Source organism: Ctenopharyngodon idella, chromosome 5, assembly GCF_019924925.1.
Source record: "Ctenopharyngodon idella isolate HZGC_01 chromosome 5, HZGC01, whole genome shotgun sequence".
NCBI lineage: Eukaryota > Metazoa > Chordata > Actinopteri > Cypriniformes > Xenocyprididae > Ctenopharyngodon > Ctenopharyngodon idella.
The window spans coordinates 35,979,848-35,992,553 of NC_067224.1; the positions used below are offsets into that span (position 1 = coordinate 35,979,848).

General features: G+C 34.2%; 3 protein-coding genes across 8 annotated transcripts in view; 2 read left to right on the plus strand and 1 right to left on the minus strand.

Moving 5' to 3' along the window:
- The window catches only part of taok3a (TAO kinase 3a), a 77,530-nt gene extending 74,052 nt beyond the window's left edge, over positions 1-3,478 (plus strand). For all 5 annotated transcript variants that reach the window (XM_051894151.1, XM_051894148.1, XM_051894149.1 and 2 more), the window contains 2 exons: positions 697-879; positions 2,182-3,478. In XM_051894151.1, coding sequence (XP_051750111.1) covers positions 697-879; positions 2,182-2,343 — 345 coding nt within the window. In that variant the 3' untranslated portion in view covers positions 2,344-3,478. The remainder of the gene's footprint in view (positions 1-696; positions 880-2,181) is intronic.
- Positions 3,479-3,483: 5 nt separating this feature from the next.
- Positions 3,484-7,858, minus strand: pebp1 (phosphatidylethanolamine binding protein 1). The gene is made up of 4 exons (XM_051894202.1): positions 7,658-7,858; positions 6,601-6,710; positions 6,355-6,455; positions 3,484-4,114 (listed from the first exon to the last, which is right to left on the minus strand). Exons 1-4 carry the CDS (start codon positions 7,790-7,792, stop codon positions 3,897-3,899), a joined length of 564 nt encoding a protein of 187 aa, XP_051750162.1. The 5' UTR covers positions 7,793-7,858; the 3' UTR covers positions 3,484-3,896.
- A 468-nt stretch (positions 7,859-8,326) lies between these two features.
- txnrd2.2 (thioredoxin reductase 2, tandem duplicate 2) overlaps positions 8,327-12,706 on the plus strand; it is a 28,470-nt gene continuing 24,090 nt past the window's right edge. The window contains exons 1-7 of one of the 2 annotated variants that reach the window (XM_051894178.1): positions 8,327-8,630; positions 8,837-8,905; positions 9,055-9,111; positions 9,203-9,347; positions 10,659-10,733; positions 11,488-11,566; positions 11,672-11,734. In XM_051894178.1, coding sequence (XP_051750138.1) covers positions 8,558-8,630; positions 8,837-8,905; positions 9,055-9,111; positions 9,203-9,347; positions 10,659-10,733; positions 11,488-11,566; positions 11,672-11,734 — 561 coding nt within the window. In that variant the 5' untranslated portion in view covers positions 8,327-8,557. The remainder of the gene's footprint in view (positions 8,631-8,836; positions 8,906-9,054; positions 9,112-9,202; positions 9,348-10,658; positions 10,734-11,487; positions 11,567-11,671; positions 11,735-12,706) is intronic. The other variant, XM_051894177.1, reaches the window with a different exon arrangement.

The window sequence follows — 12,706 nt, forward strand, 5'->3', positions numbered from 1 at the left end:
TCAAATTAAATGTTGACCATTTATTCTAGTATCTATGTGATAATTTATAAAGCTTTAAACACAGACCTGTTGCGAGCTCTAAGTTGTTAATCGACAGTATATGCTTTTGTTGAAGCTGTCAGCCTGCATTTTCAATTTATTTTTAAGATAATCTTGGTTAACAGCTGAATTTGTGGTGAAAAACTACATTACCCTGATGCTATACTGAAAATTCCATCAATCATAGTTTCACAGCGAGCAATGACGTAGTCCAGTCTTCATATGCTCTCAAAATACTTAATTATTTGAATATATATATATAAATAAATTATATTATATATATATATTCTATTATCATATTTCACTATCATTTTTAATTTGACTTTCATTCGCAATGGTTTATGGGATTGTAGTTCTTTCCCTCACTAAAGCATTAAGTACTTATTAAGTCTTGTATCTATTGAAGTATAGATTTTGATTTCATGTTGTCTTTAAGCTGCAACACAAAATGTGTTATTTATAAGCCATTTTGGAAAAGTTTTGTTTTGTTGATAGTTCATACTGATTTAAATTCATCATAAAACAAGGCCTCCTGTTTGAAATTCCAGTCTCAGCCCATTGCCTGTACAAGAAAGCCATTGATGGTTAACCGAAACTGTGCTGTAGTGTCAGCAAACCGTCTGAGGCTCACGTATGCACGTGTGTGTTTTTGTGTAGCTACGTCTGGATGAGGCTCAGGAGGCGGAGTGCCAGGCACTGAGGCAGCAGCTGCAGCAGGAGATGGAGTTACTCAATGCCTACCAGAGCAAGATCAAGATTCAGACCGAGGCTCAGCACGAGCGTGAGCTACAGAAACTGGAGCAGAAAGTCTCACTGCGACGAGCACACCTTGAACAGAAGGTTCTTAACCTCTTATTTACCCACACTCTAATTATGTTATCATCAATAGTGGTCGGCCAATATAGGATTTTCAATGGCCAATCTAGAGAGCAGAGTACTTAATCAGCAGTTTATATTAATATTAATTAATATAATGAATTAAAATGCACTTTTACTTTATTTGTGTAAAAATTGTAGTAACCATTTCTTATTTTTTTATTGTATTGTATATTTAATGCAGTAAATAAGAGTAAACAGATACAATGCTAAAGTTTGCAGGAAATAAATCACAAATTATTTAATTTTTTTTTTTATTCAGCAAGGATGCATTACATAAATCACAAATTATTTAATATTTTTTTATTCAGAAAAGAATATGTTAGAAAATATTTATATTTCAAATTAAGTGCTGTTCTTTCAAACTTTCTAGTCATCAGCGAATTCTAAAAATATATATCACAGTTTTCACAAAAATAAAAATAAAACAATTTTGAACATTGATAATAATAATAATTATTATTATTTTTAACTTGAGAATTAAGCCAGCATAGTAGAATGATTTCTTGAAGGATCATGTGACACTGAAGCCTGGAGTAATGATGCTGAAAATTCAGACAAAATATTCATACCAAAAATATATTGCATTTTAAAAGATATTAAAATAGACAGTTATTTTAAATGATAATATTTCACAATATTAAAGATTTTATTGTATTTTTAATAAAATAAATGCATCCTTACTGAGCATGAGATATATATATATATATATATATATATATATATTTAACATTTATTTTACAGCATATTTACATGTTGCTTATATATTGCTTCTATACAACAATTCTATTATCAAGAATTTTTTTTTTTTTATGTGCACTCTGCTTGACTAGTCAAATTAGAGGATTTTTTAAACTGTTAAAAATCAGTCTCTCCCTAAAAATGATCAAGTAGCACCGGTTCATAAAAATGTACCTTTCCAGACCAGCTCAAAGGTACAACATGAGTCCAAATCCAAAACAAGAGGGAAAGGACTTCCAAAAGTTACTTTGCTCCATTATTTAAATTATTCATTGAGGTTAAATACATCAAGTGAACAAGCTAATTATGAATCTAACTACATTTGCTTTTGCTAATGTGTGTAATGAGTTCATTGAGTTTTTAGCAAATTAAAGGGAAAAAAGAAAGAAACCAAAAAGCCTTTGTTTCAGGGATGATGCAATCTAGTGTGGAAAGATCTGTACTAATAACCAAAAGCCTGTATGTTCCTCTACACCTCTGTTGGTTTGCCACCCATTTGTTTGAGCTTCTGTCTTGTGTTCTCAGATTGAGGAGGAGCTGGCTTCTCTTCAGAAAGAGCGCACTGACCGAATCAAACACCTGCTGGACCGTCAGGAGAGAGAAATCGACACCTTCGACATGGAGAGCCTTCGTATGGGTTTCAATAACTTGGGTGCTTTGGACTACCCTAAAGATGACTACAGATGAGACCATAACACTCCACCATCCTCCCTCTTTCCTGGTCACCCACCCTTTTTATTTTTATTTTTTTGAGCCGTTTTTGCTACTGACAGTCCGATCAATCCTCTGGGCTGGTGCCTGCACAGGCCTTACACATTTGAGGCGCCCTTTGCAAGACAACATGCTGGATAACATCCTTTAGTTGTCTCTTTTTATATATAAATATTATATACGAGACGATTAAATCTGTCACAGTGTTGATGTCAATGTTTTCTCGTGCAATGATAACACTTACGGTGTAACTAAAATTAAAATAGAGATTTCAAGACAAAAGCAATACGAACGGGGGGTTTGTATTGCTGATTTTAATCCAGATGCACTTGTGCATAGTTTTTGTTCTTTTTGCTAGTTTTTTTGATGGGCTGTGTGATTTAAGAATTTTTTTAAACTGTATTTTTTTTTTTTTTTTTTTTTTGCAGCCTCCTGCCTCTTGCTGCTTGAAATCTATTTGGTATTTATTCATCCAGAAAAAATAATGAAAAATACCTTTTATTAAGTATTGCAGAAATTTGATAAAGTTTGCATATTAAAAAAAATGTACATATTTGATAGCTGCATCTGTGACTCTGAGATTCTTATGGTATTCGCCCATGGTTTTTTTTTGTTTTTTTTGGGGGGGGGGCGGGGGTTAACACAGTGCATTCATATGTACAATACCGTAATTCACCTCAGCTGAGGTGCACAATGTGAATAATACATATGTGAATCCTAAACTCGTGGTACCTGCACAAAGGGCTGAAGGGGAAGGGACATGTATTTTGTGTATAGAAGGATTTATGGAGAACTTTTACTTATTTTCCTATTACATTTTAACTGACTTTCAATTTCTTTTTATATATCTATACATACACATCTATATATAATAAATGTTTCACCACCCTTTCCCTTCCTGCAGTTACTGGTGAAATTGTCTCAATGGCCTCTTATTTCAAAATTCTGTTTGGTTCTCGGCATCTTCTCCAGCTGTGTATTTTCTACAAAGTCAAATTAGTGAATAAAAACGCTTTACTGTCGCATGCACTTTACATTTGTTTTCAGGTTAAGAGGCATGATTCTGTCAGAGCTTTTAATTATATTTGTAAATAAAGTGCTCATCACACAAGCAACGTCTTTCCATAGTCTGAATTTATTATCCAGGATTTTTTTCCCCCGAATGTGTCAATTTCCAGTATATAGTGATGAGATATTCATAAAATTAAAGGTGCAGCCACAAGTACAACACAAATTAGACTTTAATTTATATTCAAAGGTGCAAAAGTCTTTTTTTTTTTTTTTTTTTTTAACCTGAAGGCAGTCCAAATGATTCCAAGTGAAGAGACACTATAAATGAAGGCATAGATTGAAGTTGCTTAATTTCAATTCAACTAGAACAAAAGATGACATGAATTTATACACAGCTTTTAAAGCAAAACAGTGTTTCTGTAGTTCGTTAGTTTCATTTTTGAAATAGCTGAATTGAAAATATATAGAGTCAAGCTTTGAACAGAATAAACTGCAACAACAGATATTCTAATAGGTCCTTATTTGCCAGCCAGCTGTTCGTAAAGTTTGGGTACGTAGTCGTCCCACTCTGCCTGGAAGCAAGACCCTGCAAGCGGAGCACCGAGGCCGTATTTCTTGCGGAAACTCTGGATCTTGAATTTTCCACGGTTGTCTCCGGAGCGATTGGTGAGGACGCGTTCAGTGCAGCTGATGCTACCCGACTGCTCGTAAACCAGCCACACGTAACGATGGAGACCTGAGGAAATTGGCAAAAACTCATTTTGCTGATTGGATACAATATATTATGCAACATGAATTGTGTAATTTTAAGGCAGTCAATAGGTGTAGTTAATCATTTTATCCCTTAAAACTCATCTTTGACCACCAAAATGACATATTTAAACTTTTTTCCCTTGAAAAAAATATTTCTTCATGCCTTAAAATAGCTTGAATGTAACTCTACACCCTTGCCTCATTTAGTATACAAGGTTCTATGAATATGCAAATTAGCCCCACCTCAAACTCACTCACACCAGTTCAAAGAGCCACTCATTGACAATCACACGTTGACATGATTGGTTACAAGGTAGTTTGTGATTTAAATTTCTTTGGTTCACTGCAGTTTTAAGGAGAAAATACTCAGCAATGGTGTTGACTTTTGAATTTGCACATGGTTTGTCTTAAAGCATATTAATAAAAACACCACATAGACATATAAACAACATTTAAAGGTTGATTTTCACCACAGGGGGACTAAATCAGGGGCTGGATTTAATCAGACAGCAAAAAGTGCCGCTTACAGTTGAGGGAGAAGTTGAAAATGGAGACATGAAATCAGACAGTTTCTGCTTTCCGCACAGTGTTTGCACACTTGATCACAGATGAAGTGGACTGGATGCATTATTTCTCAAATCGACAGACGTTTGCATCTAACAGTAACACTTTTCATTCAATACTTTATGTACTGCTTACTACATAGCCTGTAACATATGCCTATACTATACTATACTATATTTTTAGCAGTTTTATTTTTATAAACATGATGCAATATAACATTAAAATTACATGAAAATAGTTTTTACAGTTCTAAAAATGCAAGCATTAGCAGAACTGCAGATGTCAAATACAAAATTAAAAAAACCTCAAGAATTCTAACTGGCATGCACTGCTTCAAGTCTGACGCTGATTGGTCAGTGCCGTGTAGGGATGGGCGATAACACATTTTTGATATGATACGGATACTTTCAAAGGCCAGTATTGCCGATATCAATACTGGTAACGATACCCCTAAACTGAACTTTTAAATGATTAAATTGATTAAATTACTAAATTACTTATTTTAAAATAGGTAATGATACTCGCGTAACATTATATTTGAAAGACATTTTAACATTCAATACACCTTAATTCCAACTGAATTATTAGATTATATTTTTGATTACACATGGTTAAAATGTGACCCTGGACCACAAAACCAATCATAAGTTGCACGGGTATATTTGTAGCAATAGCCAACAATACATTGTATGGATCAAAATTATTTTTTTTATGCCAGAAATTATTAGGATATTAAGTAAAGATCGTGTTCCATGAAGATATTTTGTAAATTTCCTACCGTAAATATAGCAAAAGTGTATTTTTGTGAGTGGATATGCATTTCTAAGGACTTTATTTGGACAACTTTAAAGGCGATTTTCTCAATATTTTGATTTTTTGCACCCTCAGATTCCAGATTTTCAAATAGTTGTATCACGGCCAAATATTGTCCTATTCTAACAAAGCTTATTTATTCAGCTTTCAGATGATGTATAAATCTCAATTAAAAAAAAAAAAAAAGACCCTTATGACTGGTTTTGTGGTCCAGGGTCACAAATACGTTTACTGTAGTGGTAACCATGGAAATCTACAAATAATATAGTTGATCTACGGTCACTGTTGTAAAACCATGGTTCATTTTCATAAGGGACTGCCAGTGACAGGCTGTTGCACCCATAAAATGCAACACTTTTATTCTTACAGTGTATAATTTATATTAACATCAGTTACAGAATAGAACATGATCAATATGAACTTTTAACGTTCAATTTAAATAAATGTAATTGAATACAATTTCAATTTATTTATTGTGAAATAACTCAAACATATTATGTTTTTCTATCCTCTGATAAGCATTATTCTGGGCTGTTTGAATGCAGTGTCAACAGTGAGCAAATGCTCTCGGTGATTGATTGTTTCTGTCTTGCAGCATTTGCGTGTTCAGATGAGCAGGAAAATAGTTCTATCCTGCACAATTATTCACTAACATAGATTATTTGTCCAATTCAATGCATACTGTACGCATCAAATTTCTTGTTAAATAAAATCACTAGTAAAGAAAATAAAACACCTTAGTGTTGATATTTTTTATTTGAGTATCAATACTTTTGGTACATCAGTATCGATATATCGATACGCTCATCCCTAGTGAAGTCGAACACACCTAATCTGAGCTCTCACCTGTTCCCTTCGGGGGTCCTGCACCAACATAGTCCGACATGACACATCCACTGGAGATGTCATTTCCTTTCATGTTGACCACAAGGAAGTGGTGCCATTCCCTGAGATTAAATGCAACAATTATAGCAGATTTAAGTATCCTGACTCTAACTTGCTAGCAAATCCCTTTGTTTACTATTGTAGTTTGTGTTCATCTTTGGTTCAGTTCTGATACAATAAATATGGAGGATTTCTCTGAAAACATACCGAAATTTGGGGTCTTTCCGGCTGGGTGCATCTGGATCGGTCATGGCCAATGTGTACAGCTTACTGGGGTCACATCCTTCCCACTCAACGGATGTGGGCCGATTCTGCACCTGCAAAATGAAAGTGAAACAACAAAGATGCAAATATGTTTCAAAACAGCTTGTAGCAATCATTTGAGATGACAAAAAGCACATATTACTATATATCCATACTGCACATTACTTCTATAAATTATAAAGCATAACTTACAAATGTAGATCTACAGCTAACAATTGTTTTACACAAATGTGACAGCAATATATTAATATTTAATATATTTTTAGATTTGTATTAATAATGCATATGTTGCGTTTGAAAATGTGTAACTGTGTACAAGGGAAAGTGGTTACCTTTTATTTTATTTATGTGGTCTTTCAATTAATATGGGTTAAGATTTATTTATACAATATGTATATATAGTGCATTATATTAATTTTAATGCAACACAATTCGAAATTATTTTTATTGCACGACAGCTAACTGCTTTAGGCAACACCATTTATTCTTCTATGTACTATATCCATGCAGAAAATACCATTAGCTGTTCCAGCAAACAATTTTTTTATTTTTATTTTTTTTTCAGCGTAATGTAGAATTATACACACATTTATAATACATATTAGCTTGTAAATTGTATTCATTCATTGACCTAATTTCTGTATTGTTATGCAGGTCTCTATTCTAATTTAGGCTGTAGCCCATTAATTTGCAGCTCAAACTTTGCATGAGGTAATGCAGGGAGAGACCACATCAGGATCACGTGATCATGGAATTTCTAGACAGATGCAACTTTGGCTGCATGCGACCCTTGTGCGCATTACATAACTACAGACAAACTGCATTCATTTCAACCCTCTTTAGTCAATGCAAAAGCAAAAAAAATGCAAAACTACATAAAAATGACCCTCCATTGTCTATTGCAAAGTCCAAACCTATATCAGCAAGTAACATGATGCAGAAGCACTGTTAGCCACAGGCACTGGCCTAATTCCTGCATGGCCGTGCATTGGACTCTGACCTGAGTGGGTGTGAATACTTTCCCCAGCGCGTCAATTTCCAAAGAGCCATATTTGACCGTTAGGGGCTTGGCTGGCTGTTCCTCCACCTCTGTAAGAGCTAGAGAACCTGTCCATTCATTAATATCCACAGGCATGGTGACTCAGTGCTCTTGCGAGATACCAACGCAGCAGTAGAGCTTCTGTCTCCCCCTACAGTTGTTTTATTCTGATTACACTGTGCAGTCACTGGCATAGCCAATCAGCTTGCCGCAGTTGACCGTTATCTTAATTTTGATTGGTCAGATGGTCTGTCAATATTCTTTGGCCCGCCTCCTATTCTGAGCGTAATAGAAAGTTCGACTGATTTCCACGAATCGGTTCTTTTGAACATTTCAGTGAACTGGTTTTTCTTTACAGCCTAAATATAATTTGCATTTTGAATATTCAATTTAGAAGTAAATACTAATTTACATCTTTTGATTGATTTTAATATTATTATTATTACTATTTTTGTTATTGTTATTGTTATTATTATTATTATTATTCATGTTTAAAAACAACAACACCTTTGTATGTGTTTTGTTTAAACTGATTCATTACTATTCGTAATCAAACTGGTTTTCTGAACCGGATCATTCGATTCATTGAAAAGATCCGACTCAAGCGAACAAATTTGTTCATGAATCAGACGTCTCTATTGTAATGTACAGTGGTCAAGTTCAAAGCTTTTCTAAAGAGCTTTTCGTTCTGTAAACTTGTGATTGTAGTTGAGAAACCGGCTAAACCATTTATTGTAATTAGATTCGAGCCATACTAGACACACTGTCATAATATAAAATTAGAAAATAATGGTAAAACATTCACCCAGGCATCATTTAGGACACCTATAACGGCTGACTGGGGTCTTTCCTTCTGACAGTATGGCTGCCTTCAGTAGAGGCAGGCAGAGGATCAAAGCTTTTAGTACATTAATATTTACAAGAAACTTTACAGGTAATGCTTATTTAATAGTAAGATATATTGTCGCAAAACTTTTTCGCTCGATTCTTTTGTTTGAGATGTCAATATCCGTAATCCCTTAATTTACCTGTTTAGCAGCAATTTCATTGTTTAATTTGTTTGTTCTATATATATTTATATTGACATTTAAATTGTTAAAGTCTCTGTGGTTAAATTACTTGTTTTAATCTTGATTCCAGCCGGTAAATTTGATTATGATCTGGTGGTTATTGGTGGAGGCTCTGGAGGGTTGGCATGTTCAAAAGAAGGTATTTGTCATGTGTGCTGTACTTTAGAGTTTTGTTTGAATTGTCTTCTTCATTTACAGTTATTAGGAATGGCATTTTAGTTAATCTCCTTATTGCATCTAACATGACATTTGATGTTTTCTTTGCTCCACACTTTTTTTTGCCTACAGCTGCCCAGTTAGGGCACAGAGTTGCTGTTTTGGACTATGTTGAACCCTCACTCAAAGGTACATACAGACAAACCCATTTATAATTGTCATCTATTTGCTGGTAATGTATTTATTTCCAGAACAACTAATCAGCTCATGCTGCCTTTAGGCACAAAGTGGGGTCTTGGTGGCACGTGTGTGAACGTCGGCTGTATTCCAAAGAAGCTTATGCATCAGGCGGCACTGCTTGGCACTGCTGTCAAAGATGCTAGGAAGTATGGCTGGCAAATCCCAGAATCCCTGTCACATGACTGGTGAGTTTCAGAGACTGTATGTAGAGACATTGCAATAATTAGCCTCATACTGGTCAGAGCATGTTATGAAATTCATATAATTTTCAAGGTGAGGATTTGTTTCAGGACAAAGACATAAATACTAGTTTCATAAACACTTTATGTGGCACAGCACCATCTTGTGGTGAAAAAACAGATGTCTGACAAAAACAGATGTCTGATCATTTCACTAGAGGGCACTCCAGGTCTGATAAAAACATTTTACGTTGTCTAAATCCTGGCCTTAAATGCAACTTTCCATACACCAGTGTACAATACCATTATTTGGCTTTGGTTTTTTTATTGTAGCTTTTATATTTCTCCCTGAAAATATTAAACTAATAGCTTTGAAGATGGATAATATAACACTTGACTTTCTGCATTGTTTTTTGACTTTCTGCAAGACAACTTGTTAAATGGAAGCTGCCATCTCCTCCAACTTATCGTCACTGGGGTTTAGACCGTCTGTTTGCCCTCAAACTTGAAAAGATAAAATTCGTAGTAAAAGGAAACCCAATATTTTTACTAAATTATGGAGCTCTCTTTTACATTACTTTAAGGAGACAGGTATTTGTGTTAAAATATGTCTTTAATTGGGTATAATGTATATTTAGTGTTGGGTAAGTTACTCTAAAAAAGTAATTAATTACTAGCTACTAATTACATCTTCAACAGTGTAATTAGATTACTGTATTGATTACTCTTTATAAAAAGTATTGCCTTACTTATTACTAATATATCAACCTCGAACAGTTGAACAGTACAAGGATTGACATGAAACTGCTCTTTTAATTCTTTCAAATAAATAATCGGTAACACTTTACAATAAGGTCTCATTAGTTAATGTAGGTTAATGCATTAACTTACAATAAACAATATATTTGTAACAGTATTTATACATTTTTGTTTACAATAGTTAATAAAAATATAACTGTTCATTGTTAGGTCAGGTCCATTAAATATTAAAAGATACAACTTTTGATTTCAATAATGCATTAGTAAATGCTGGGATTAACATGAATTAAGATTAATATTTGCTTTGAAGTATTTTTTCATTGTTAGTTTAACTAATGTAAACTAATATTAACAAATGGAACTTATATTGCAAATTGTTATCAATTAATCTCCTCTTTATAGCTCATTTAAATCATGTGCATGTGCTCCAACCTATTTCAGTGCAGCAGTTGGTAGATTAAATATAAGAGCTCAAATGCATGAGGGTTTCTGTTTTGATTTGCATTGTTGTGACCAGATAAGGGAGAATTGTATGACATTTTGTGTAATATGTTGCAGGCCAACAATGGCTGAGGCCGTCCAGAACCATGTGAGGTCTCTAAACTGGGGCCACAGAGTGCAACTACAAGACAAGTAAGTTTTACTATTAAAACAACATGGCCACTCATCCTTATACTCGATTTTAACAACACACACGATCTTCCTAAATGATATCGTTTCGGCTGCGTCTATTAAACCTTTGACAAGTACGATCACAGCGGAACTTTCAAATCTGCATTCACGCTGTCCCTGACCCAGAGAGAGCAGTTGTCATGTATAGGTATGAAACAGGTTCACAAACTGTCTTTTCAAAGACTAAAAAATATTTTTAAATGGACTGCAGAAATTATCAGAAATTCTAAATTTGTCCAAAATCCTGCAGCTCTAGGCTGTAGTAAGTGTCCAGCACCTCCCTGAGGGCAAAAATTGTGTATTAGCTAATTACTTAAAAAGATTGCGAATGATTTTGCATATACAGGCATTATAGAGCAGAATCTGTATTTCCCTGTAGATCTCATTAGCTGTCTGTCTCTTTCACCATCTTATCAGGTACTTACAGTCTAAGGCTATATGAATGTGCCATCATGATAAATTGTCCTAAATTTCAGCCGTCTTACTGTATGGCTGTGAGGCAAACAGGTGTGGTGATGTCATTTCCCAGAATGCCCCAAGTATATGTCTTGACATTAGCGCAGAAGTGTCAGTTTGGGTTTGAACATCAAAATTGTTAATGATCAAATCTTGTTTTTTGAGTTTTCTTACATCTCCATGACTTTGTAGAAAGTTGACGGGGAATTGTGATTGGTTCATGTGTTAGTATTTATTTCCTCTCTCTCTGATGTAACAGGAAGGTGAAGTATTTGAATATGAATGGCAGTCTGGTGGATAAACACACTATCAGAGCTGTAAATGCCAAAGGGAAAGAGGTATGATTTTTAATGTTTTTATAGCAACTTAATTCTCTAAAATGCTATTTAACCACCAATCTGATGTGCCATATTCCTGAATACCCTGCATCTTTGTATTCACAGATGACACTGACCGCCAAAAATATTGTGTTAGCTACTGGTGGACGGCCGAAGTACCCTACTCATGTAAGTGTGCGTGCCAGTGCAGACGGGCATGTGTGGGTGTTGTCTTTCCACTATGTGACCTTGTTTTGCTGATAGGCCTGTGGAGGAGATAATTTCCTGTCTGTCTTGCCAAATATGATACAATTGATATGGTAACATTTTACAATAAGGTTCATCAGTTAACATTAGTTAACTACATTAGTTAACATGAACTAACAATGAACTGCACTTATACAGCATTTATTAATCTTTGTTAATGTTAATTTCAGCATTTACTAATACATTATTAAAATCTTGTTCACATTAGTTAATGCACTGTGACCTAACATGAACAAACAATGAACTGCTGTATACATTTGTTACTGTATTTACTCATCTAGTTAATGAAAATACAGTTGTTCATGTTAGTTCACAGTGCATTAACTAATGTTAACAAGATTTTAATAATGTATTAGTAAATGTTGAAGTTAACATTAACAAAGATTAATAAATGCTGTATAAGTGCAGTTTATTATTAGTTCATGTTAACTAATGAACCTTATTGTAAAGTGTTACCATAAACTAACGAAAATCACACTTGAAAGGAAATGTTGGGACGTTTTTTAAATTTGAATAAAATTAACTTTCAAATCACATGAGCCAATATTTTATTCACAATAGAACATAGATAACATAACAAATGTTTAAACGGAGAAATTTTACACTTTTATCCACTAAATGAGCACATTTCAAATTTGATGCCTGCTGCAGGTCTCAAAAAAGTTGGCACGGGGGCAACAAATGGTTGAAAAAGCAAGAAATGTTGAAAAGATTCAGCTGGGAGAACATCTGGCAACTAATTGAGTTAATTGATATCAGGTCTGTTACATGATTAGCTATAAAAGGGATGTCTTAGAGAGGCAGAGTCTCCCAGAAGTAAAGATGGGCAGAGCTGTGAAAGAGTGCGTAAAAAGATTGTGGCATACTTTAAAAACAATATTCCTCAATGTCAAA

Bases quoted from the DNA above. Each gene is read 5' to 3' on its own strand.
- pebp1 (XM_051894202.1), bottom strand. From the start codon at position 7,792: ATGCCTGTGGATATTAATGAATGGACAGGTTCTCTAGCTCTTACAGAG. The intron at 6,456-6,600 runs GTATGTTTTCAG...ATTTAATCTCAG, and splicing joins CGGAAAGACCCCAAATTTCG to GGAATGGCACCACTTCCTTG. The intron at 4,115-6,354 runs GTGAGAGCTCAG...CAATTTCCTCAG, and splicing joins AGGACCCCCGAAGGGAACAG to GTCTCCATCGTTACGTGTGG.